At 40.0% G+C, this 27855-nt stretch overlaps 1 protein-coding gene across 2 annotated transcripts; it reads left to right on the forward strand.

Annotated features, from left to right (window-relative positions):
- KLHDC1 (kelch domain containing 1) lies at nt 1-27156 on the forward strand. 2 transcript variants are annotated; one of them, XM_065748189.1, is made up of 13 exons: nt 3-173; nt 2339-2409; nt 4407-4524; nt 5375-5493; nt 7379-7457; nt 8305-8388; nt 10248-10331; nt 16424-16482; nt 21468-21580; nt 22500-22572; nt 26314-26398; nt 26729-26781; nt 26970-27156. In XM_065748189.1, exons 1-13 carry the CDS (start codon nt 72-74, stop codon nt 27142-27144), a joined length of 1215 nt encoding a protein of 404 aa, XP_065604261.1. In that variant the 5' UTR covers nt 3-71; the 3' UTR covers nt 27145-27156. The 2 variants fall into 2 exon arrangements, with proteins under 2 accessions (XP_065604270.1, XP_065604261.1); XM_065748198.1 differs by lacking the exon at nt 26729-26781 and having other exon boundaries at nt 1-173; nt 26970-27070.
- Nucleotides 27157-27855: the final 699 nt, after the last annotated feature.

Here is a 27855-nt window from a genome sequence, read left to right on the forward strand (position 1 = left end):
GCGGAGGAGGCGTCGGCGGAGCGCGAGCGCCGAGGCACGCGAGCCGCTTCCTCCTCCTCCTCCTCCCTAAGATGGCGGCAGACTCCGCGGAGCAGTTCTGCGTGGCCGAGGAGCGGAGCGGTCACTGCGCCGTGGTGGACGGCAACTTTCTCTACGTGTGGGGGGGATACGTGGTAAGGAGGGAGGAGGCGGGCGAAGGGCGAGCGGAGTAAGGAGGGGGAAGAGGAGGGGAAGAGGAGGGAAAGCGGGCGTGCGGGGCGGAGGGGCGCGTCCCCTCCCGCGGCCGAAGCGCTGCGGGGCTGAAGGGGACCGCCCGCCGCCCCGCGTCGCCCCCTCGGCCGGTGCAGCCCCTCGCGGGCCGGCGGCGCAGCGCTGTTTACCTCAGCGCAACCGCTGATTGGCCGTTGGGGCAGCGCGCGCGCTCACGGGCGGGAGTTTCAAACGGCGTTGTGCGCGGCCCCGATGGCCGCGCTGAGGGGAGGGCCGGCCCCGACCTCAGCCTGTGAGCTCGGGGGCTGTCAGTGATATCCCTTTCCTGCTTCCTTTCGGGGGTGTCACTGATAATTAGTGGATGTTTTCTGTTTTGTTTTCCCTACCGTGTAATTTGGGCTCTTGTTGTTGAGCCCCTGCGTTTTTTGGTTATTAGTAGTTAAGCACGGCGTGCTTTCTGCTTTAGAAAGCAGTCTTGTTGGTTTGCAGCTGAGCTGGGGCCGGGCTGAAAACACGCCTGGTTTCTGCCTTCAACAGATTGTTGTCTGTTCTGGGAAAAGTCCATCCTCATCTCTGGATTAATTTAGCTTTAAAAACAAAAAAATACTGCATCACGTATGGTTAACTCATTTTATCTACAGTGCCTGCACCCCCTGGTCCTAAAATGTGCAAGTAGGAAGGAGCTGTGCTCATTCCTGGTCTTCCTCCAGGTTCAAACGTGCTTCTTTGCAGTCTGTTTTTCATGGGCACTGGTCAGCTGTCAGATGAGTAACGCTGCCCTGTGTTCAAGCACAGTTCTCCCTGGATGTAAAATTTAGAATGGATGGCATGCTGTTAGCACACATGGCTGTGAGCACACATTGCATGCACAGCTGGGGCTCTCCAGTCCCTCTGCCTCTACTTTCTTCTCCAAACTGAAGTGCCAGACTTAAGCAATGGAATAGAGCTGAGCAGCTTGTGGAATCTGAAGGCTTTCTCTGCTCCTCAGCTTGGTGGGTTGACCCGAAAGGAGTCGTGCTGCTGGTGACTGCTGCAGTACAGAAAATAGAGGTGGTGAAGCCGAAGGGCTGTCAGGAAGCTGTGAAGTGTCCTGTTAGCTGTGCCTGCAGGTTTCTTTCCTTTTGAGGTCTTCAGTAGGTGGCATTTCTCATGGCTGCATATCACATGAAGATGGTTTAACTTGCAGGAAGTTAGCCACCTCTCAGGTATGAATACATCAGTAAATTTGATTGTTCTGTGACATACAGGAAGGTCTCATACACTTTTTTTGGCCGTAAATTCACTAATACTCTTCAGCTGTGCAGCACCTAACTCCCTGGAAATACTCAGCAGAGCTCTGTGCCTTAGGCATTAGAAAGGCAGGTTGCATTCACCTGACCAGTACAGCCCTTCACAAAAACAAATTATTTGTTTTTACATTTTACATAGTGCTGGTGGCCTGCTGCCCAGTAGCGTTTTATTTGGAGCTGGTTCTCCAGCAAATACTTGGCCTCTGTAGTACCTAGATTAAATTTAGTGGACTTCTGCACTTTTCTTAAAGCTGCAAGCTGCATGCTATGGCAGAGAAAGGCACCTGGCAAGAGAAACTGGACCAAAGGTAATGCTTACTTGCCTGCTTGCCACCTCTCAAATTGAAGAGGTAATAATAAAGGCAAGTAATCCATATCAGCAATTAACAACTACATTTCCATTTTGTATATGAATGTATTTACTCATGTTAATTTCGTATTTGTCTACACTTTTTCTCACTAAGGCAATAGTGGCACAACAGTTACCCAGCTGGACTTTGCCGTTGCGTTCATTCAGACTTCCTTTTCCTGGATGTTATCTTTCCTCGTTTGTATTTCCCAAATTATTTTTTCTTTCATGTATGGCTTCTGTTTTGCAGAGGAATCAGGTTTCTCCTTCATGTTACAACATACATAAAATGTAAAATATTAGCATTATTGAGCTGCGTGCTTGAAAAGGTAATGATCAGAGCAAGAATGTGTGACTGTGTTCTGGTAGGTCGTGTCCTTAAGAGCATTCTTAAGAGCTAAGTGATATGATTTGGTATTCATTTTAAAACGCATGGTGCATAATACACAAGTGATGAAACACCCGTGATTGTTTTTTCTTTCCATTTTAGTCAATTGAAGAAAATGAAGTGTATTTGCCTAATGATGAGCTCTGGATCTATGAAATGGATAGTGGGTTATGGTAAGTTGCATTATTTATATTAATATATGAACTTGATGTTTGTGTAGGTTATAGTTAGCTGCCATGCAGAGGCTTCCTTCAGTTATATGGGTTATTGGTCATGTTCCTGGGAGTTTACACTGCAGGTGTTTAATGTGAACTCTGAAAAACAGACGTATGTACTTCCAAATTACTCTAGGAAACACATTAATTGCTTAAGTGTAATTGTGGGGTTTGTTTTGCTTTTTTTTTTTTTTTCCTTGAAAGAATGTTTGAAATGGCCACTTAAGTCTCTGTTGTTTGAATAGGTACATTTTACTCATGCCTGCTTCTCCACATATAGTCCTTTATCATTAAAGTTAATATAAACTAAATACTTGGGTTGATGATCTATTTACAATTACATATATTTCTGTTATTACTTACAACTGTGTTATGAGGACATTTGTAAAAGTAATTCTTAACTAACCAAATCCTGCACATCACTTGCAATTTAATCCTTACATTTTGTATTTATTGTGTTTATATATTGTGTATAGGGAGAGATAATGCTTCTATTGATGGTTTTCCCATGGAATCTATTGTAATTGCATTCAGTCTGTATTAATTTGGTTTCATATGTGTTTTCTGCCAGCTGCTTTTATAGTGTCCCAACTGTTCATGTATTTCTTGCATTTCCAAATGAAAACCATCAATTTGAAATGAAGGAAAAAGGGGATAAGGGCTATGTCAGGAAAGTGTCTTATAGCATGTATGAAATTCCACACTTAGGTCAAATCACTGACTTTGAAAGCAGCATTTTGGATGTCTTCTGGTGAAAGGGTTGGCTGAAGTAACCTCATACTGTCTCTTGTTCCTCACCCCCTCGCGTCGCTGTGTCAGTTGTACTGGTACAGCTGTCTATATGGTCACATAGGAAATTGGATCAGGAAAGCAATCCGAGTTATATTTAACTTTTTTTTTTCAGAGTTATTTTTAACATGGATCGGTTTTGAGCTCATTCACTTGCAGCACCAGCAGTTGTAAGCGTACAGCTGAGTGCACAGCATGACATGGGAGCAAGGAGGAATGAGAGAGCAAGAGCAGAGAAGGGGAAGGGGGCTTTGGTGGCAGAACAAAGATATTTGGGAGCAGTGCCCCAAACTGCTGCTGTCTAGCACATGTTCAGTGAAGGTTACACATGCATCATTCACAACTAGTGATTAAGGACGTATGAAGCTTTTCCTTTTAAAGGAAACTGCTTCCAGTTTCTGTAGGTTGGGATAAGGTCGAGCATTAGAACTCAGAGCTGCATGAATCCTCTTCTTCTGAGTGGTCACCAGTGATAGAAACTAAAGGCATCTGGTCTAAGTGCAGATGTGTCAGAGTTGAATGGACTTGACTGGTCAGTAGACCTAGCAGAGAGAGGAAAAGGTACAACCACATGGGAGACCATGCCTGAGAGACACATAATGGAAATCAGTAGCAAGGAGAAGGCTGGGGACTGCTGATGTTGGCAGAAGAACAGAACATTCACTGATGAAATCAGGCATTGTTAATGCTTTTGTTTTGTGCTAAATACAATGCAGAATGTGATTTTGAAAGTGATTTATTGAGGTGTGACCTAGTACCAGAATTAGTGAGGACTGCAGACCTTTATTTCTACTTCTGCCTCAGTTTTGGTATAAACAACAATACCGTGTTCTAATTCAGGAGTTTTTGGAGTTATCGTAAATAGTATTTCCAATGTTTTAATAACTGTTGTTTTTTTTTTTAGTCATAATAATAGCCTTTTAATTTGAGAAGCTTCATAAATGTACATGTACATTATGAAGCACAGTACTTACATGGAAGCACTTTTCTGCCTCCAAAGCCTGACTTCATGTATCACCTATAGTTTCTACTGGTTATGGGCAACGTATTGCAACTGTGTTTTGAGCTTATAGTACAAAAATCATTAATACCTGTCTTTTGAGTTTGTTAACTTTAGCATGTTTGGAAACAGCACTGTAAGACTTAATACTCATGGTCAATTGCAGGACAATGCACTTAATGGAAGGAGAGTTACCTACCTCCATGTCAGGGAGCTGCGGAGCAAGCATTAATGGGAAGCTGTACATTTTTGGTGGATTTGATGATAAAGGATACAGTAACCGGGTATTGTATTCTGCATAACATGTTGTATTTGAATGAACAGGAATATTGACCTTACTGTTTTATCTGAAATAAGGAGATATTGAAGGAAAATCTCTAGTTTTGCAGAAAAAGTGTACTTCTAAACTTAAAAAGCCCTCTGTGCTTTAATGTTCAACTCCTTTTTTTTTTTCTTCGAATTTTTGTTGAATCATAGCTTCAGAATGAGACTCAGTCTGTGAAACATTTTATTTCTAAGAATTGCCAGGGCTTTGCTAAGGACTTTTTTAAAAACATACGTTGGCAGTTTCAATTGATCTTATATATCACTTTGGTGATGATTACCTTCCTCACGTGATCAACCAATAGGTAAAATTAAAACATAACTACTGGTTTCATAGTAACCAGAGTGAAGCAGCTTTGCTGTCTTTTAGTGTAGAGGAAGACAGAGTTCAATGCAGACTAGAAAATAACTGAAATGAAAACTGCCACCAGATCTCGGTATAGCTTTCCCTTCCCAAACATTGCTGATTTTGGTATGGGTATTCCATTTAGCTTAGGTAGAAGCACCCACAGTTATTAGAACTGAACAGGGAGCTGTTGCAGGCTTTTTACAAGGCTTCTGTTGACTCGAAGGACTACACTGTTACTGTAGTGGTCTGACAGAGGGAAGGCAAGGAAATGTTTTAACTGCATTGTGTGATGAATGGGACTCTTGCCATGTGTTGCTATCTGTTATAAACTTCAGACTGTTGTGGTTTTTTTAAGGAAGTAGCATATTCGGGGGTGAAGGACATTGTTCTTTTTGTACTGGCTTGTGCCAGATTCTTAAACGTCATTCCTACTGAAAATGTGATTTTGTTTTTCTTCTAAGCTGTATTATGTTAATTTGCGAACAAAAAATGGAACCTATAGGTGGAAAAAAATCACCAATTTTAAAGGTCAACCTCCTACACCACGTGACAAACTTTCCTGCTGGGTGTACAAGGACAGGTAACACATTAACAATATTTTATATATATTGACTGCAGAGAGAGAGTACTATAACATGAAGGGAACACAGACTGGTAATTCGTGAAACTTAACTGAATCTTAGCTTGAGTTGCTGTGGGATTTTGTGTAACTCTCCCAACTTTATAGCAGAGTTTTCTCACACGTGAGCTCAATTAATGGTAAGTATGAACCTAGTTTAGTAGTGGGTTAGGAAATTCACTCAAAGTTTCTGGATTGCTTTGAGACTTCAGGTAAATCTATTACACTTGTATTTCTTCCAGAAGTTGAAAGAAATCAGTGTAGAAATGACTGAATACATAATTGCATTATGTAACTGTTCATTTATTTCCTGCAATAGGGTATATTTAGTAAATTTTGAAGTATTCTTAATAGCATGCAAGTACTAACAGTTGCAAGGACATTTCAGTGTCTGCATCGTAAGATCCAAGTCAGCCTGGGTGTGTGTTGTATAATTACTGAGCATATTTAGGAAATAAATGCTTAGCTAAAACACATTTTACATCAAATGTTATGGTTATTATGGAAAATTGCTGGATGTTGTGGCATCTCTAGTCACACCTAAGTGACGTGTCAGCTATTTGTGACAAAATTATTGTAAATGAGTAAGAAGGTGATATACACTAAACGTTATAAAATGTAAATGATTCATCTCTTTCTGGACTCTACATCTAAAGAGGTTCAGAGTAAGGTGTATAATGTCTCTCGGTACTATATTTTGTTTTTATGATTCTAATTTAAGTACAAGATAAACAAAATTGTATCATAGAGGGGTTTGGGTTGGAAGGGACCTTTAAGACCATCCAGTCCCACCCCCTGCTGCAGGCAGGGACACCTCCCTCTGGAGCAGGTTGCTCACAGCCCCGTCCAGCCTGGCTTGAATGCCTCCAGGGAGGGGCATCCACAGCCTCACTGGGCATCCTGTGCCAGTGTCTCTATGTATTTGAAGAACTTTGCATTAGCTGTTAATGCAAGATTATTCAAAATTAAATGATACTCTGAATAAACTCAATCTGTATACTGAGATCACCAATTTCAGGTGGCAGAGTGTAACCTGCATAACCTTTTTGTATTAGCAAGAGCATCTGGGCACAAGGTATGCACATTTGTGAAAATACACCATAGAATTTCACAAGGTGTGAATTTTCAGATCTCGGTGTATTGCACAGTGCTTTCAATTAACTGTTACTTTAGGAATGTCAGTCTGGAATGACTTCACCATGCCATCATTTCCTATATCGATTTGGCTATGCCAAATATCCTCAAATCTTGAAGTTAAAGAAAACTTTATGAACCATTTCCTATGGATGGCCCTTTCCTGATGGCTGGAATATCAGGCTGGGAGGTGTGTGATGATACTTGTGGTGCAGTATGTTCAGTAGCATTTAGTTGGAAGGATCTTTTTTAAGTTGGAGAAAGACTTTGTGAGCTGAACTTTGGGAACATTAGTTGAAAAAAGAAGTATGTGGAAGGCTAAGAGATATTGCATAAGCGTGGGAATTTAAGTGAAAAAAGGGTAAGAGTTCTGGCAAAAGCACAAGGGTGTTCTGCCTTGTGTTTAATATGTCATTGTGAAACGTGACTGTGATAAACTTGTGGATGGGGGAATACAGAGTAGGAACTTGGAGCTATCTTGAACCTTCCTCCTTGTATAGGTGGATTTTGGTCAGGCACAGGGGATCGTTAACGATGCTACTTTCATACTGGCAAGGTTTGCTGTGTAATGAGGTGCAACATGAAATATTTTAATTTGTGTGATCAATAATACAGAAGGTAAAGCAAAATTTAAAACTGATCATTACAGCTTATTCGTTTGAATGCTCTTTAAAAAACAGCTAACAACTTATTTCCTTTGTTGGCATTTTAGGCTAATATATTTTGGGGGCTATGGCTGTAGGAAGCACAACGAGCTGAGTGATTGCTTCGATGTCCATGATGCATTTTGGGTAAGGGATTTCCTACAACTTAGAGTGGTTTATCCTTTCAGATTGTCAAAACATGACCTTTCACACTATGCTTACTAGGTGTGAAGGTCTGCTTGATTGTCTTTTGTGTGTGGAATCAGCACAAGTGTAAATTTGACTTTTCTGTTTAAAACCTCAGTTGTTGCATGTTGGGGTTGAGTGTTCTGTGAATTTGAAATACCCACTGCTGGGCTTTGAGTACAACAAAACAAAATGCTGTGGAAGGAAAAACAAAGAGTATTTTAAATCTGAAAACATATTTTAAACATGGAACTCCTAGAAAATTTTAGATTGTTTTCCTTAAAGTAATAGCAGGGAATATTATAGTCCCACAAATCTAATGGACAAATACTCTGTTGTTTTTCTTAATTTCTTTACCAGGTAAGTGCTATATTCTTTAAGGTGACTATCACGAGTTCCTACAGATGGCAGAAGGAAGGAGACTGATGAAAGTGTTTATTCAAGTGAATTAATAGATGTGCATTCAACAGAGTACAGACCCTTACTTCAAGTGCTAAATATTGACTTACAAGAAATGAATTATTTTGTGCAATATGTTGTAGAATTTGCCTACTACAGTGACTGATGTTGGAGCCCAAATCTCATTGTCAGAAAAGCCATCATCCCTAACACTCCTGAATGCTACTGGTCTTTAACTGGAACTGAGTTCCTCTATCACTTTAAAAGCATTAACACACTTGGGTTTTTTTAATAAAACATTTCAGTTTATTTTCTGTTTTAATAGATCATTTCTAGGTCTGTACCCTTTAAAAGAGCACGAAGATTTGAAGATGAAATAACATTCTTAATTTTTTAACTTCTCTTTCAGGAAGGACAGATTTTCTGGGGATGGCACAATGATGTTCATGTTTTTGATACAAACACACAAACTTGGTCTCAACCTGCAATTAGAGTGAGTGTTTTTAAGTCTTGCTGTCTGAGATAATTGTGTTTTTACTGCGTTTTGAGTAGTCACTGAGCTCTAAAAACTGCTGTCAGGACAAGTAATTTGAGTATGCGTAGTGTCACACTGGTTTGTAACGCTGAACAGGAGGACTCTCAACAGATCTGAAACGTGGAAAATTCAAGGTTTGATACCATGACTTTCCCCTACAGGACATTTTTAGATGGGTGGTGTTCTTTTTCTGTAATGTTCTGAAACTAAAAATACAGTGAAGTTCAGAGATGTATTTGAAATATGTATAGGTTAGATGTTACAGTATTTTATATCTAGAATGTAGAGTTTTGTATTCAGGTTTTAAAACAGATAGGAAATATGGAAGAATAGGGCACTGGAATACTCCCAAAAACCATTACATATACCAGAGTGGTGCTGAGAATCAGTCAGAGCATGGAAGTGTTTCAGTGGCCCCTGATGCAGCACCCATGGGTCCTGTAGAATGGATTGTGCTGGCTGTTGGGGTGTCCTTGTAGTTCTCCCAGGGCTTTGGGTCTGGAAACATTCCTTAGCTGGAGCATGACCATTAACCCATGCTGCATCTCACCTAGCAAAGGCTGTCTGGGACATAGCAAAAGTATTTGGGCAGTGTGCGTTGTAAACATATTAATGGTGCTAAGCTGGTGTTAATGACACTGTTGATCTGTTTTGATATGAAGCTGTTTGGTTGATTGCAGCTGTGTATAATTAATCTGCAACATGGCTGAACTTTCAGATAGCTGAGAGTTGACCCTATGAGAATTTAAGGTCTGACCTTGGGATTTCTTCCTCCTTTCTTTCCCCTCTCCTTTTTCATAAAGCTGATAGCGTGAATTATAGCATCAGTGGTCTTGAAGTTTAGGCTCTCTTGGTTCAACATTCAGCTCTCACAGACTTAAAAAAGGCAGAGAGAGACAGAACCTTGCTGTATTGTTAGATTAAGCCTTCAGTCTTTATTTGTGAAGTAAAAATGTTGATACAAGGGGGCTATATTTGTATTATTTGAGTGCTGGGTATATGCAGTTGCTGTATTTTCTCAAGGGCTAATACTGAAAAATGTTTTAAATAAATTCCTCATAGTCACACAGTCATGTTAGAACAAACAGACCAGACATTCTTCAGCAAATACATTATTTTAATAGTCTTCCAAAGGAGCATATGTACTCCCAGTATAATCCCAGTATAATTCTCAGTAAATACTGATATTAAATATAATAGTATAGAGATTCATAAAATCCTGGTGTGTTTACAGAAGAACTCAGTAGAGGTGTATGGCAATAAGGTCTGACACTGTTTCATTTTTTTTACAGTAGGTTCCAAAATGAAATGCAAAAAATGAAATTATTGTTTTAAAATTAAAGCTATCTCTTTCCAACGTACACAGGGAGGATTTTTTTTAGCATGTGGCTATTGAATGTTACTTGAAAATCTAGAATCTGATCCCAGGGTTCTCTAGTACCAGTTCCAGATAGTTTGCACCTGAGAAAAAGTAAAGCCTCACAGGATATATCAACAATTACTGATGTGTTATTTTAATTTTATGCTTAGGAATTAAAAGTAGATCAGTTGAATTTCAATTGAATAAATCGTTGATAAATTAGACCAGGAGGGAATGCATTAAACATTAGCAACTGAAGGAACTTATTGAAAGCTGTCCTTACCTACCTTCTGATGTCTGTGGAGTCTTGGACTTGTCTATAAATAAATTAAAACTGGAGGTCTGTCAGCATACTGATGGCTGTTGGCCTTACCTTTGCAACCTTTGTTACTGACTTGCCTTTAGTCCTCGGCTGACACTTGATGATGTTCTGATCAACACACATTGGTCCTTTCAGGGTGGAGATCCACCTCAGCCTCGAGCAGCCCATACATGTGCTGTACTGGGAAATAAAGGATACATCTTTGGAGGACGAGTACTGGTTAGTGTAAAATTAAAACATTTTATTGGTGGTAATGTTATTTTTTTTTGTAGAGTCTTTTGTTTGCTTCTTTTGAAGTTTTGTTTTATAAACAAATTATTTTTGCAGTAAAGTCCCAAGCATCATTGGCCTAAGCAGTATGTTTACAAGTGGTGAATCCAGAATGCTTTCTTTCATTCCCCGTACCTTACAAAAAGAAGATTCTCTCTTTTTGCCTACAGTATTAATGCTCAAGTATGAATTGTCCCAAAAAGGGAAAAACAGATTGACTGTATGATAAAGGTAAATGCTTATAAATCACCGGAAATGGCTGACCTGCATGTAACGTCTGTAGGAGATACTTCTTTGTGAGTAGAGAGAAAACAAGCCTGCTAACAGTGCAGATGTTAATAAATGGGGGGATGCTAGCATTCTGTGCTTGGTACAACACTGCAGGTTTATACAGCACTTAATGAAATGATGGCAGGTAGGAACAGAACCAGGATTTTAGCTTGTGCTATTTTTCTTTCCTGAAGAAAGGGGAACTATGTAAGAACGGTAATTTCTTCCTAATTTTTACCTGCTGAGAAACTGAAGTTTATTATAGTGTGTTTGATACAGTATTTTATATTCACAATTGCAACGTATGCTTCTGAAAGGTAGGAAATACCAGATTTCAGCTGGCTTGATAAACTTTTATTTTGCATATGAGTGTCTGAAATATGGTCATATAGAAAAGCATCATGTGGTTATAATCTGGACACAATGCTAATGTCTGCATATGTTGAAGCTGGTACAGGAAGCTGCAGCACGCTATTTAGTAGCTCAGGCTGCTGCAGCCAGCAGTCATCTCAGTCCCATTAAGCCTCTCCTCTGCTCTCTGAATGCCAGTTTTGCAGTCTGTCTTTACCTTCAGCATGTTTTGTGTCCTTGATAAAGAATATGTGAAGAGCACCGTAGAGATTGCTGTTGACAGCTCTTTTCTCTGTATCCAATAACGGCTCTTGACCACAAGAGTAAGGTTTGTATGTGTTTCGTTGATAGCTGATCTGAGACTGTACCATTTAGTACAATGTCTTAAATCCATTGCCATCTAGGTAATCATCAAGGGCAACGTAAGAGATATACATGATATATTCTGCATATGAAGAGCAAGGCTACATTCTTGCTATATATTCTTAACTCTTACACTTTCCTAGCTCTTTTTCACTTGAAAAAAAGTCACAGGTATCATCCCATGATTATTTGTCTGTACCTAATGAACTTGAAGCTACCACTGGGAAGTAGGGAGATAATAAAATCTCTCAACAAAACATTTAATTTTTATAGTATTGGGTAGAGGAAGTTTTCTCCTTGTACTTATTCTCTGCAAGTATTCTCTGTAAGTATTTAATCCTGAGGCAGCAGTCCAATATAGAAAAACACATACCTTTCTTATGTCTGCAAACAAAGGTGGCAGTAGGTAGTCTTAGTTTCACCTAGCACCTGAAAACTGTTGCGTGATTAGTTTTGCTACGGGGTGAAAAATATACCATCTCTTTTTAGAACTGTTACAAAAACATAGGTAAGAAAATATTTTTATGTATCTCCATATGAGCTGGAATTCTTAAGAGATGTAAGAAACAAATTCTGTGAGGCAAGGAAAAAAAACCTCCTCTTTAAAGTTGCTATGTACTCACTCTTCCATGTTTTTTAAAAAATTATTACAATTTTAGCCTTTTTTTCACCCGTTACTGATTCATAGCCTTTAACTGTGTCCAGCTAGAAGATGAGACACTATGCTTTCTGAAAAGTAACAGCAAAGAAGCTTTTGAAAGCGCTCTGCATTCCTGTTTCCATAGTTTTACTATATGAAAGGAGTTCACTAACTGTTGCTTGGAAATGTCCTACAATGAACACACACACCAGCTTCATCTTAGAAAGCTTTGATAACCTAAACCTTGCATTCTCAAGGTATTACACTTTTTTTTTCCCTGTTCAAGTTCACCTTTTTTTTCAAGCTATAAAAGTTGTGCTGTGATTTTTCATTCTTCTCAGGGAAAGTCTGCAGTTCTGTTACAAAATGGCTTACTCCTGCTTGCTCAGACAGAAACCAGGCACACAGACCAAGGCAGGTGGAAGATGGCCACAGAATCAAATATGCAGCCACTATGAATTGCCTCCTGCAACTGCAGGGAACGTTTTTACCTGAATACCTTTTCAGGGCAAACAGGAAAGGACGTAACCAAGACTGATCATGCTGATTCTTACCCATCTGCATTATGTTGCCTTGGATACAGCCTCACAATCTCTGGATTGTTGCTGAAGCCCCACCTCTGTCAGAACTGCAAACAGTAGCTTCCAGAGCTGTGGGTTTGGACAAACGTGATTTACAAACATGTAAGGAAGTAAATGAATAGCGGGAGAGACCAAAAAAATATCTGGTCTTAATCAAATACTGTGTTGGCAGGGTTAGCCATAGTAGGCTGTGAGCTCTGTGCTATACACTTAATGTTCATAACTGCTGTATAAATGAGTCCTTGCTAACCACAGCTGAACTGAATCCTGCTTCTCATTTAGCAAGCCTACAGATATGAGAGGGAGAGAAACAAAATGTGAGGAACTAAGCCTGCAGCTTGGGACCTTCTGGCCTATCATTCATTTCTGTACACTTCTGTGGCCTTCAAAGCCTTGCTCCCTCTCGCTTTCTCTTAGTCCCTGTGTGGTGTAGAGGTCTTCACACCAGAACAGGATAGCATTGCATGTTGTGTCCGAGCTAGCCAGAGTTGCTGCACTATTCCCATTGCAATTGAACTGCTCTGTGACTCCAGCTTAGATTTTCATGCAGCCTCTGCTACCCACAAGTAAAATTATTAGTAAACTGGATCTCACCTGTGATTTCTGCACTGTGCTGTTGTGTAATTAGATGTGCCCTAAGAGGACGTGCCCTCTGGCTTCTGTTTAATGGTCTGTTTGACTACAGGATTCAGAAATACAAGAAAGCTCCTGTCTGAAAGGTTTTTTCTCTCCCTCAAGTAGCATCTGCTTTCCTAATAACTATATGCTAAATTTCAGTGAAGCCACTTGGGAAGGATATGAGAGACAAGTGACATTTCAGAAAGCTGTATTTAATTTTGTAGGAGAGCAGTAACTTAATTTCCACCTTAGCGATACCTTATTGTCAGTTCATTTTCTATTCCAGAAATAAATGCAAGGAAGCTTATGGAGTGTAGGAAACATTCAGTGGGACATGAGGAGTTCATGTAAGTCATGAGGCAGGGAAGGAAAGCTAAAGACATCAGTAATTAACTGCATTTCCTGAGAAGAGTAACTCCTCCCCAGAGGATGAAGTCTTGCTTTTCTCTATAAATTAAGGAGCGAATACAGGGTTGCTCTGCTCCTCCTTCTCCTTCCAGTTCACCATAATACAAATCTTCCCAGGGAAAAGGCTCTACAAGGAACCAGAAAGGGCCAGGAAGTGTCATGAGGCTTCTCCTATTCATCCTTCTGGGAGGAGAGGGCACCTTTTTCCAAAGTTGGAGCTAGAGCTGGTAAAAGAAGATGATGATGATCAAAATCAATTGTACCAGGAATCATTTGAAAACAGGCTCAGAAGTATTATGTGGATTCTGTTCCTCCAGGTAAGACCCTGAAAATCAGAAATGGGAGGAAGTGGGAAGGAAGGAAAGTTAGTTCAAAAGATGATGCAAGTCTGATGTTTTAAGTGGAAAGTTTTCATGTAAAGATTGATGAAGTAGTAACGCAGTCTGTTCTGCAGCTCTTCACACATCTGGTGCCTTAATGTATGCATGCTTATATTTCTTTTTAACCTTTTTGTCACTGAAGATAAGAAGATACATTGGACTGCAGTCTCTTTTACAGAAATTTGAGTTGTAGTAGCTGTTTGATTGTAAGTCTGAGACTGGAGAGCTATACTGATTTTGCTGTAACAGCAGTGATCAATAAGTATGTCACCCTTACTGCCTTTCACCATGCTAGAAAGCTAGTCCTGAGACAAGGCAGATCTTGGTTAATGTTTGCTGGGCTGCATATAAATGAATGTGCCATAGATAAGTAAGATGTCTGAGTCCTTGTGGCTCAAAGGGAAACACAAACCCTCTTATAATGCTTAATGCTTTTGAGCCAATTAAGAATCAATGCAGGATTATGAGCTAAGTGATTAAATATAGTAGGTAGCAGTTATAAACACAGGAGAAACTGCAGGAAAACTTGGCATACTTGCCTGTGTGATACCTGACTGTGAGCTTTACAGTTTCCCTAACAAGAGTTGAGTAGAAAGACATTTTCATTTATTAAAGCTGTGTTAAAGCACTGAATCTCAGACAGAATGTCCAACTGATGCTGTGTTTTGAATTCAAAATGATGTAATTACTCATTTGTCAATCTGTTGAAACATTAGCATGTAAAGTTATTATACATTGATTTCCTAGGGACCGAGGAACTGAAAACTACTCCATCTTCTGCCTTTTTAAAGAGAGGAAAGTCAGCTAAGAGGTCTTGAACAGCATCTTCATGAGAGCTTTATTTTCAATATAACAGCACGTTTCTTTCTTCCCTTCCTTTAATCAGTGTCCTCTGTATTGAACTGTTATTCCAAGATGATTAAATATTTGCAATTCTGGAGGCCACAATGTTGTTTTTTTCCCACCCAGTCCTCAAGTGTCTAACTGTATACGAGTACAGCAGAAGAATCTCAGTAATTGCATTTTGCTTTCTGCGTGTATGACGTGTTCCTCGTTTCCTTCAGAGCCACCTGAAGGAGCAGGAAGCTGAATAGACTTGTCATGGAAGACAGATCATTCCACTAGCTGTTAGTTGGACCAGATTTTGTTGTTACATTCACCTTCTTGTGGGGGTAAAGTTTCTCAGGCAACGCACAAAAGCACTCGCATTCTGTTTTTCTTAAGCTTGTTGGCTTATCTGAAGACAAAGCTCTAGTTAACATCATCTTCCCCGGACAGAAACAGGCTAGTACATAAGTGATCAGAGGAGGCCACAGCTATCTTGAAAACCTTGCTGTTCCCTGAAAAATGCTGAGAGACCTTCCATAGCTTTGATGGACTGCTCTGGAAGTCTCTCAAACTCACTAACTGGCTGAGTTCTCAGTGATAAAACTACTCCTATTCTGACTTAAATGACAAGTCTAGTTTCTGCCTCAAAGGATCTGCAAGCTGGAGAAAGGCTTATTCTAATAGATCTATGGACTGCCTTAGGAGAAAAGAAATTGTAAGGTAAGGCAAGCTATGTTTCCCTACTTCTCAGATACTGTTTAGTACTACTTAGAGGAATTGCATATGTCAGTGAAGTGTATTGCAAGGCATTGAAAATACTGCTACAGTCTCAGGCAGAGAGATTTTCTTACATTCTCGTCCCAGTCCCCCTCCTTTTATGTCTTCAAGGCAATTACTTTATTCTAAGACACAGGCGTGTATGCAAGCGCATGGATTTCCCATTCTTCTTAGTGATACATTTTATTATTTCTATGGCAAATGCTAAAGGATCGTGGAACCTTACTGTTGGCAGTAGCAACTCTGAAAGGGCTTGCCATGCAGAAAAGAGAAAAACAAACACGGATGTTTTTAACTTCCTGTGGGATGTCATGCACTGAGTACACCCTACGAGCACCTTATGAGAAATAAGTGAGAAGGCAGCCTGGAGGATGTGTAGTTACACAGTCAGAATGCAAATAAAAATCAGGAAGCTATGTGTAGAGTATTATCCCTTCTGCAACTGCCTACTGCAAGATCTGTGGATCAAAATCAAGTATATTTCCAGGAATTGAATATCACATAGTTCTTCATTATTAAGTGATTATTTAAAACTCAAAGTGACTCCATAGTCCCACTGCATTATTACCAGTGGTACTCCTGACAGTTTATTTGTTTTTCTTGTTACTGTTTGCTTGTTTGTTTTTTAGAATAAATGCTTCTCATCTGCCACACAGTGCAGAGTTGTCTTAAGGCACGTGGGTACAGGTTTCTTGAAAATACTGTATGTAAATGTTCTGTCCTAGGATGGTATCACTGAAATACTTTACTCATTGTTTACTTAATATAACATAACTGGGATTTTTTTTCTCTCTCTCTCTGTTTTTATTTTTTAATTTGTTTTAGCAAACGAGGATGAATGATTTGCACTGCCTGAATTTGGACACTTGGACCTGGTCTGGAAGGTAAGCTTCTCCCTCTAATGATTCAAGCTGAACGTAGCAAATTGAAACACACAGTTAAACAGTTCCAGTGTTGATTCTGTAGTTTTTCCAAGAGGAGAATGAGAGTTTGGGGACAATTACAACAGCTGTTACACTGTGACTTCAATTTAATTTAATTTGCTAGGGGTTATTACACTTGTTCTGTTCTGCACCAAATCATTGTTAATGCTATTTCAAGCACAGCATGTAGTGATTTAACATCCTGATTCCAAGAAGGGTACATTTATCCATATGGAATCTTAGTTTTGATGTCCTGATACTGTTTTTTCACATACCTATATTTGGCTCTCTGTGGTCTAGGTTGAGGAAAGGTAATTTTTTTTTCCATCTCAAGCATCTAAAACTTTTTTTTTTAATTGAGTAAAATAAATGACCTACGTATTTCCCTTTTAAACTAAATGAGGTATAAGCATGCATTTTTAAATACTAATACTTTCTATACTACGTATGTAGAGTCAGTGGTTATATTGTTAGCTGACAGACAAACCAGGAGACAAACAGGGGATAAGCACTCTTCTGTTCCTACTTGCAAGGTAACCTAATGGTAATCCCAAAAAAGACCAAAAACTACGACTATGTAAATACTGATGCTGCTCCAGAGCTTTACATGCTTCATGCACCTATGGTGGATATCTCTATTCACCTGTGACTTGCTGATCCAATCATGTTCTTCTACCCTCTGAAACGAGAGCAAAACCAGGGTGTAGACACAGTCCTCCATTCGTTCCTGCTTACTGCTGATGGGCAGCAGGACAAGAAAGTCTCACAGCGACCTTTCAAAAAAGCATCTCTTTGGAGACTTCTTTAATCAGTGCTCAAGATTAAATGAACATTTAATTGACCATTTTCTTTGTTGGTTGTTTGAAAACAAATATTTTGCCTAGATTATACCACTATCACTCTTAGAGTGTGAATTCTGCCTCCAGGTGGATTGATTATTCCAGTTATTGGATATAATTGCTTACTGTATTTTGATTGTTGCACAAGCAGTTGCTGTTTGACTTACTTTTTTATTGCTTTAAAAAAGGAAAGCTGTGACAGTCGAGTGACAAGTCAGTTAGAGGGACTTCAAGCCCTGAAGGAAAGGTGTCATAGTTGTAGTTCTAAGTCCAAGTTGGCCATATTAAACTTCCTTTCTATTTTACTTGTTGGTGAAAGCTAATTGCCAAGTTTTCAAGACTTTTCTGTTCTTGGCCTCAGTACATCAGAAGGATTTTACATACAAGTGCACATGTATTCTCAGACTGTGGATGGCAATACTAAGTGCAGGCATTCCTTTAAACTTAATTGGGTATTGGAACAAGTTTATGTCTATATTGTGATCCAAAAGTAGTACAGAGGACTGACCTGTGATTTAGTATAGTCTGATAATTTTAAATTGAGGACACTGCTGCAGAGTCTTTGCAGAGTGTCTGACCCATGCATATTTATTCATATCTAGAAGGGTAGCTAATCAAAGGCTGGTCTTACAGGAAGCCTCTGCTTCTTCTTTGGTGTCTGATCTTACAGAAGCCTGAAAAATATAGTTCAGAATATCACAAATGGAAGAATTTAGATTATCCACGATCATCTGCAAATCAGGAAAAAGAAAGGGTCGTAGCCTAATGCGAGACAATGTTCTCTTCAGATAATTATAGCTACAAATATATTATCTTTTGTGGTACAATCATCTCGTATTACCAGTCTACCTGTCAGCATGCACAATGGCTCTAAAATATATTTAATCTCCTAATAATAAGAGGAGAAAAAATCATTGTGTCTTTCAGGGACTATCAAAATAATATTCACATTTTAACTCCATTTCACAAGCTGTCTTTGCACAGATCACTTGGAAAATCATTTCTGGATAAATACATCCATTCACAGAGTCACTAACAGTAGCTATATTAGAAACTGGGCATTTGTAGGGAACATCTCCAATCTAAAGAATGTGGTCCCAGAAGTTCCACCATTTTCCACAGTGAAGAATAAGACAGAGCAGATAAACTGAGTGGCATTTTTTTTCCTCTTCTGTTTTTTAACCAATGAAGTTACATATTAAGAGTGTGAAATAAACCAAATCACCCCATATCCTTTGAGCACCAGCAGTTGTTATGAATAGTTCTAATTGGGCAGTCTGTTTCCAGCTGAAAACTGTCTCAAAAGCCCAGTGGGGAAATTCCTTCAGATTTTCTTGCCATCAGTGTGAATATCTTCTGCTCTAGGTGCTTCTTGCAATTACCCTTTCCTTTCTTAACGCTATGGCTTCATATTCCTCTGCTCTAATGACAAAAATTGGGCAAGCTGCAACCTTTCTGATCTTGATGAGAGTGTTACCTAAGTCATTCTGCAGCCGCAGAGAGATTGCTTTTTGAGTGCCCACGTGAGTTAAATGAGGGTGAAGCATTTAATGCAGATTAAAAGGTTTGGCTGTCTGAACGCTGCAGGTGTTTGAACTTGTGCTGTAAAGTACAGATCTCCCAGCGAGGAGGAGGAGTTGGTTTGAACAGTCCAACGTTCACTTGTTGAATATCCTCTCTGAAAAATTCCAAATATAGTGGTGATTTTATTTAAAGCCTTGTTGGCTTGTCATTAACTGATATTCTGTCATGATCCATCGTACACTTCTTCCACCAGGCTGTTCTACAAACCAGTCATACCAGGTTTTTTTTATTTATCTCTGTACAGGTTTCTTAAGGAATTGCATCATATTAATTAACCAATCCAGGGATATATTCCAGCACGGGACTGCAATAATAGTAGTCTTATTTTGTCATAGTATTCACTGTTGACCTTTGAAAATACTCCTGCATTACTCAGATACAGCTTTGACTTGCCACTGTTACCAACCAGCACAAGTAAGCTGGCTCAGAGCTGAGGACTGACCTTTCCTGGAGTTAACTGTACAGAAAAGGCTGAGGAAATGACCCCATGTTGCTACCACCTCTTGGGTCTTCCTCAAACCTCCTGAAATTCCTTCCAAATCTTAACTGCTGTGCAGAAGAAAAAATGATAAACATGAGTAACTGCGAGGGTTACTTTTTAAACAGACTGTTGTTAAGGCCTTTAAACAAATGCCTTTACAATTGGAAATAGTGACTTTCAGAGGTAAAACATTTCTTCTTCAAGAGTAACTTAGTTTGTACTGTCTCCTACCACTAGCACTGGATGATATCAGGATGCCACTTTCATACAGTTCTGAATATATCCAATGTTGAAACCATCCAATAGGGGTGGAGCAGGGAGAGACCTCTGCTGCTCCTCAGAACTTCACCTCCCCTGAGCCTCACCAACCTGTGACCCAAAATTTTCAATAGTGTGATATTTCTATTACTGTGATAATTTATTTTTATCAGTGGCATGGAAGATTCAAACACCACCACTCATCTGTATTTGGTACATACTTTTCTAAACAACAAAGCTTGTTGTGTCTCAGCACAGTCTGCCTCCTTTGCAGATTTTAGAAGTATCTTATACGAGAGTTGTGCAAAGCAGGCACTTAAATAAACGTTGTCAACTTGGCTCCAACTTCAGTGCCAAATTTAGTAGGACAGTTTTGCAGTCTCTGTTTAATTAGCTATGATTCTTCAGTCTTTGCTTCCAGATGGAGAAGTGCTCAACAGTCAGCAGTAGTGAGATTGCTCTAACTGCAGATGCCTGCATTGCTCACCCTAGGCTTCCTCTGTGCTCAGTTAGAGAAACAGGTGCTTCTTGGGCATGAGACAGCTGCTGTCAAGGTAGACATCTGAAAAAAGTCACAAGCTGTGCTCTTCAAGAAACTGGTTTTCTTCATTGATTATAAAGGAAATATAGATTGTTGTCTCTGTATGCTGTGTTGACAGTATAGATTGAGCACACATCTGTGTAAATTACATTAACCCCTCTTCAGCAAAGTAGGAAAAAAGAAAAGTAACTGGTTCCTGGAAATACTGTGTGGACAGCTGCAAAGCCCCCTCTTTTGCACTGTGGGCAGTCCAGCTAAGAGTCTGACCCTGCCACAGAACTGACAGGGGTTTGTAGCTGCTCTTTTCATTGTCTTTCCAAAATCAGGGCATAGAGAGTATGTGGTGGCCTAGACTGCGTGTGTCTAAGTTCAGGTACATTTACAATAGAAGTTCCTTTTTGCTTCAGTCAAGATATTAGGTGGTTTGATGCCCTCTGGAGGTCCATAGCTTTCTCTGCTGACTCTTTTGGAATCCACATGAGGCAGCTACACCAAAGTGCTTAGACTTGAGGCTGTGTGAGTTCAGGCCACCTGCTGTAGGTAATCCTGAATGTTCAGTGTCTTTATTCAGATTCTCATCTCAAGCATATGTAGTTGTGCAGCTAATACGAAACACCTAGATAAAATCTGGAAGAACATTGTTTTTGTAATGCGACCAGCATTTTAGAATAATAAACCTACCTCTGTTTTGTACTTAAAAATTTTACTTTTTACTCCCTTTTTTTCCCTCAAAGTTTGAGCTGCCCACCATTATGTGAAAAGCCACAGTGGTGGAAGAGATACAGTACCCCTTGGATAAGATGTAAAGCCACAGTCCTTGCACTATTTAAAATTATTTTGTTAGGAATTGAAGGATTGTAATTCCATAGGATCCAGTTTTAAATACCTATGTGTGCTGTGCAGGTTATTTGAATATATTGTCCTTCCTTTGCTGTCCTGAGTGCTTTCGGTTGTTTGTTAATTAGTGGCTTCAGCCATATCAAGAAAACAAACAAAATAACCATTTCTGCTTTTCTCCTCTGATATTTATGTACCTGTTCAGAGGACAGTCACCACGAAGAAGGTACTTACTTAGATTTGAACACTGCTCTTCTTGAGGGTAAACTCAGATTGCTGAAGTGCAGCTTCTTCACTGGGAAAATATCCAAGCTTGTCCTAAGACAGACTGAATTAACTGCTAAATTTCCTGTCAGGTTCGTTTTCAGCATTCTTTGAAAAATTGCTTTTTGTTTGTTTCTTCAAGAATTAATATCAGTGGAGAGAAACCAAAGGATCGATCATGGCACACCCTTACTCCAATAGGAGATGACAGACTCTTTCTTTTTGGTGGACTGAGTTCTGATAATGTTCCTTTAAGTAAGTAATTTCAAGATTGTAATTTGATTGTATACTTCAGTACTAACTAAATATACTGTGACGTTTGGTATCTTTCTCAAACTACTGTTAAATCTTGTTAACTACAGTTAAATCTGTGCAGTGATAACACGATAATAAATCTGTCCATGACCTACAACAACAAAAGTTTCACACGTTCAGGTATGAGCAGGGGGTAACTTTTGGTCTCAGTAGGAATTGCAGTAAGAAGATACATTACATCAACATGTGATTCATCCAAAAATGTAGAAATAACAACTACAAAAAATTAAATAGGAATTAAGATGGTCTCCATATTCACAGAATCACAGCATTGTAGGGGTTGGAAGGGACCTCCAGAGATCATCAGGTCCAACCCCCTGCCAGAGCAGCTCCCAGCCCAGGGTGCACAGCTCGGCGTCCAGGTGGGTCCTGAACGTCTCCAGAGAAGGAGACCCCACCACCTCTGTGCAGCTCCAGTGCTGCATCACTGCACTGTGAAGAAGTTCCCACACACAGTTATATTCCCTTTCTAGGAAGAGCAAAGTTTCCAGAAAAGGCAGTCTTTTTATGACAGAATATGAAAATAGCTTTGAGTGTCACAGATGTATTCTGTGAGAGGGGATGCTTTTCAAAAGGATGTTGACCTGCTTTCATAGGAATGTCAACCTGCTTTTTCAATATATCAAAGAGAAAAGAAAAAAAAGGTTTATTTTCATTCCAGATTTCAGTGCAGTGTGCTATGGGTAAGTGAATGGTTAGGTTAAATTACAGAGATTGAAATGGTGCTAGTTCATGCAGTAATGATATTTTTGTTATCTTAATGTACCATCCTCCTGGAACACAGAGCTTTTTGTATAAATGAAAGGGAAAGTAATATTTTGTCCCAAGAAAAGCTAATAATAGATGTTCTTACTTACAGGTGATGGCTGGATTCACAGCATTACAACGAATGGGTGGAAACAGCTTACTCATCTGCCTAAGAGTAGGCCTAGGTATACAAAAATAAATAAGGGTTGCTGAAATCTAGTAGTTTCAAATTAAGGAGTTCTGAATTACTCAACAGTATTTTTAAACTGCATTGTATAAGAATATTTTACAAACATTTCACAAAAATGAATGCAACATGATTGAATAGCTTGCACTACTTCCTTATGCTCCTTCATACCAGATAGGAGATTGCTTTGTGTTTGTTACAGTTGAATTATGATGTTTATTTGCATTAAAATATTTATGCTGATCAACCTTCTTATAACAAGAAAATTTATATCGTTTAACTTTTGAGGAGTATCATAACCAAGGAGAATTACACAAGTTAGTTAATGGTGACACATTTTGAGAAACGTGGGGAAGACAGTAGTTAAAATGCTGACAGACCTTTTGGGCTCCAAGAGAGTTAGAAATAGCTCGTTTGTTTTGTTTTGTTTTTCTCTGAGCAGAAGCATCCAATCATGATCACAGTGTTGCAGAGCTGACTTTAGTACTTAACAACAACTGGATTTAAAGAGCATCAGACCCAGAAGGAGTCTGGGAGTTAAGGAGCTTAACTCCCAGAAGGAGTTAAGGAGCACAATCAAGGCCTGTAGAGCTGTTTGGTTTTTTTTTTAGCCTTGAGAACTTAACTGCCAATCAAAAAAAAAAAACCTGGCTCTAGGGCTGTATGTGGCTATCCTGTCTCTTCCAGCCATTGTTCCCCTTTCCTCTCAAGTTTTAAGACTACAGGAAAAGATTATTTCTGACTATTTTATCCTATTCTAGGTTATTTTAAAATATAACGCTGTTAGACCAAGTTTTTTGCTTTCTAATATTTAAAATTATTTCAAGCCTAAATAAACTCATACCTTAGCTTCATGGAATATATTCTATCTTTTTACAGTCAGTGAAGTGGTATGTGAAAACTGATGTCTACCTTAAGTGACTGAACACATGGTTAGCAGTGAAGGAACATATTGGTCTTTCTGTCCGATTCTTTACACGGACGGTCTCCTAAAAGTTAACTGCTGAAGTGCACTGCCTCCCTTTGTGAAACTAAGTTTTAGATTTTGGTGCATCGTGAAAACTGGGAAGGAGCAGGATGTGTATTTCCTAGAAGCAGCAGGCCAGGGACCTGCAGCTCAGCCTTTACTTGTCAGTTAAGCTGGAATAACATTGGTGCTAAATGTGGAGCTGGCACTTGACTCTTGGGTCCCAAGGGGCTTACGTGCAACTCAAGAGCAGATCCCACACTGGGCTGCAAAGCTTCCCAGTCAGTTGGCTGTGCTGGCAGAGAGCCTGCTGAGTAAGCCACCTGGCTTGCTGTGGAAGCACCAAAAAAAAGGGCAACAGAGACTGCCACTGCTCAGTTTGCTGAGGAGCAGAGCATTCTCCTGAGAGAATGGAGCCATGAGGTCCCATCTGGTGACAGTCTGAGAGTTCCCTCCAGTTCAGATGTGTCTTGTTATTCTCTGTTGCCTTAAGATTTTGGTGCCCAGTTTGGTAGGCTGAGGACCATTGGCCTTCATTAATCTAAGTCTTTAATGAAATAAATAACAGTTCACCCCCATTTTTTTAAAGGAAGATATTTCAGTAGCATTTTTCAAGAAGTCTTAGAAACGGATAAAAGAGGCCACACCAAAAGCCTATTTATACATTGAATTAGCCTGAATGAGTTGCTCACATCACTGCCTTTAACAGCAGGTCTTAAAATCTTTTAGCATTAATAATTATATATGTACTTAGGTTATATATTTCTCTTACAATACACTGTGTACCACACATGCATTAGTAGATTTTCCTGGTGCTTCTGCAAATTTGTTTCTGTCATTGAATTATTTTAGGAAAATTCCTTTAGTTTCATTCAGTCTCCTTCTTCCAAAAATATACTCTTTTCTACCAATACAGAATCAGGAGACAATTTTTCTTCTGTCCATAAATTGTGCTTTAGAAGATGTTTTGCATGCCAGGTTCATTAACAAATTGTACGTTTAGTTTACAAATTCCTAGTGCTTGCATTACCATGTGATTCTGTTGTTCTAGTTAGAAGAGCTATGTTAAAGGTTACATGAATTCAGCTTCTGTGTAATTTAAATAACATGCTTTATTAGAATGTTTAGGTGCTAAGTTAGAGCAGCCGTGAGAGGACATAAACTCTGTCAGTCTGTAGAAAAACACGTCAGATTGCAAGATAGGATGGCAACAAGGTGAAGGCAGGAAAGGATTCCCAGTGTTCGGTGATCAAGTCCAGGCCAGAGTTTCCCTAAGGCAGATAAGGCACAGACAGATCTATCCACCAGTATGAGGAAGAGAAAAGGTGGGACATGGTTTAGCCAAAGGAGAACGGTGAATAATTATTGAAATGAATGGAGTAAGATCGTGAGAATGTTCACTTTTGCACAAAAGTTGGGGTTGAATGTGTTATTTGGGTTAAATAAATGTAAGGGGCTAGAGCTCTGTGGCGATAATCATCCTGGGATAGTTACTTCAGTGGTGATACACCAGTAGAAAAGTAAGAGATTTTGATCTGCTAGCTAGCAGTAAAAAAGTAAATCTGGCAAGGTGCAGCTACTGAAGTAGCAGAGTCATTGTTATGGCAAGATTATATAAGTCAGCTTCTGGTTTGGTTCTGTTCTCGCTGTTGTTTCTTATACCGTCTGCTTTTATATGTATAACACAAATTCCTTGTGGACGTGGTGTAAGTGGCACACAGAAAATGAACCCCATGCATCTTTGGGGCAAGCATAAAAGTGATACGAGATACTCTGCTGTGCAGCTCTCATCCTGGTGTTCAGGGATGAGTCGGGACTAAGAACCCCACGACTTTAAAGCAACTTCAGTTACAGTCGTGGATTAAAGAAGCAGGGTGGAGGCTGTTTTGGGATGAGCTTGCTTTCTAAAATTTTTCCACTGCAGCTTTTTGTTGAACCACTGATACGTAAGACAAAGTACACATAAGTATAATACAGATAAGTTGAGAAGTGACAAAAATGCATTGGTCTGTATGAAATGCAGTTGTTCACCAAAATCTCCTGAGAAGGGTAGTCACATTGCTCTCTCCTTTTACACTGTTAAATAATTGAATAATAATGTAATATTCTAAGGGATTGGTTTAGTCTTGACAATCCTTTTAATAATGTTTATGTCTTGGTTTTCTAAGAAGTGGGGTTATGTTTTAGCACTCTGCATGTACATCTGCCTCTCTTTCCCATATGTTTGGAATCCATTGACCCATTTAAGTAATATCTGACAAAGCAGAAACCTCAGAGGTGCTTTGCAGAGGATTACTGTGCAGACAAATGGTTGAACAGAGAATGACTCGTAATGGGCTTCACTCCTGTGGGCTCAGTGCTTACCAGCAAAGGAAGTCTTTGTTGAGACACAAACTGATTAAGCTGAGAACCAGCTTAATTGTTTCTCACCTCACAGTGCAAGGTGTAAAATTAATTACTTAACATAGTGAAGCTCTTCTGGATAAGTGGTGTGAGAAGAATGGGACTTTGAGGCTCTCTGTGCACACGTAGTGCAGTCACGGGATTGAACAAGGTGACCTCTCCATTTTAACAATGAACTTAGATCCTCCTAACAGAAGAGTTGGGAAAAGAACATCGAATATGAGGAATGGTGGAAAGTATGTGAGGTAGTTAATATGCAGATGTATTGCCTTCCTGAAGCCCTTAAAAACATTTAACCTTGTTTTGATGATAACACACAGCTGCTGGTTGTTATTTGGTCACTAATACTGTTCACAATGTCATTTCTAGACTGTGGCATACAGCCTGCCTTGGGAAAGAAGGAGAGGTGATGGTGTTTGGTGGAAGCAAAGATGACTTGCACTTCATGGACACGGTCAGTAAACTGAACAGTGAAATCCCAGCACTATAGTTAATACAGCTGAAATAAAATGAAGTGAATACAGTCTCTGATACGGGGTTCAGTCGTAGTAAATGCTCTTGTGAGGATGTGATGTCGGGTGTTGCTGGAAGGTGATTTAGAAAGGGTTTTTCTTGCCTTTGGCTCATAAAAAAACTCTGCTATTCAGACTCTGTGTAGTTATTCAAATATCTGTAATTTAAGACTGTGGATGTGGCACTAAGTGTTACACCGATCTAGAAAACAGCAGTGTTTCTGAGAAAAGCTGTTTGCCATTTTCATGCTTCTTTTCTCTCTCTTGATCAGGGTCACTGCAGCGACTTGCTGATATTTCAGACACAACCTTACTCACTTCTCAGGTGAGCTGAGGCTGTGGGCACTGCGGGTACCGGCACTGTTTTTACACAGAGGTCTCAACATTAAATCTGATGCTGTGTAGGCAGGTGAACACACAGCACGTGTGCTGGACGTCACGACGAGCTTTCTCTCAACGCCACTCTTCTGACCCTAAAAGCCCCTTCCTTTTTCTTTTCTACCCCTTCTCCAGGCTGTGTCTTGACTGCATTGGTAAAAACGCGGCCCTGCTGAAAAATGAGATCCCTTGTTTGCCATCCAAACTTCTGCAGCAGGTGCTGAAAAAAATCACCTTCTGGGCTGCAGCGAGCCACCGGCAGGAGAGGAAAGCGGAGACGGAGCGGCAGTGCCAGCTGAGCACCACGTGAGCAGCAGCCCCGCAGTACAGGGCAGAGCCTTGTGTGTGAACTTTACTGATGCTACAGAACAGCAGTACGTTAAGCTGAGTTTCTAAGTGAAGTTTGAGAGCAAGGAAATCCTTTTTATGGAAAGCGTTTGTTTTTGGTGTCATAGGAAAATTGAGAGCATTTAATTTGTATGTATTGTTAACTCCTACTGTTGTGGTCTTCATGAGACAGTCCATACCGCTCGTCCTTCCTGAAGGTGACACGCCTGAAGAGGTTTTCAGTTGACCAAAACGTGGCTTAAGTCAAAAACCACGGCCTTATGGTGTCGGCCCTTCTGAAACGGGACTGTAACGCGGCCCTGGGGCGGAGCCGGGGCTGGAGGCACAGCCGGGGAGGGGAGCGGAGCGGCGTCACGCGGGTTCACAGCACCGAGTCCTTGGGGAAGCAGGTTGTTCGGTGTATCTCGGACGTGTCAAGTTTCTATTTAATTGCCGTTGGAAAAAAAAAAAAAAAAACCCAAAATATTTATTGTTCAAAGAAGAGCGGATGTAGTACTCGCTATTTTCCTGTTTCGGATACTTAGTTAACAGGAGCACAGTCATTAAAATTTTATAGAGAGCTGAAGAGCGACCCGTTGTGCCTGCTTTGCGGCGGCTCCACCGTCCCGCCTTACCGCCTTCCCTACGCGCACGCGCCTTCGTCCCCGCTGCGCGCCGCCGCGCGGCCCCTCCC

Source organism: Cyrtonyx montezumae, unplaced genomic scaffold, assembly GCF_038088225.1.
Source record: "Cyrtonyx montezumae isolate F1298 unplaced genomic scaffold, pur_monq_1.0 scaffold_10, whole genome shotgun sequence".
Lineage (NCBI taxonomy): Eukaryota > Metazoa > Chordata > Aves > Galliformes > Odontophoridae > Cyrtonyx > Cyrtonyx montezumae.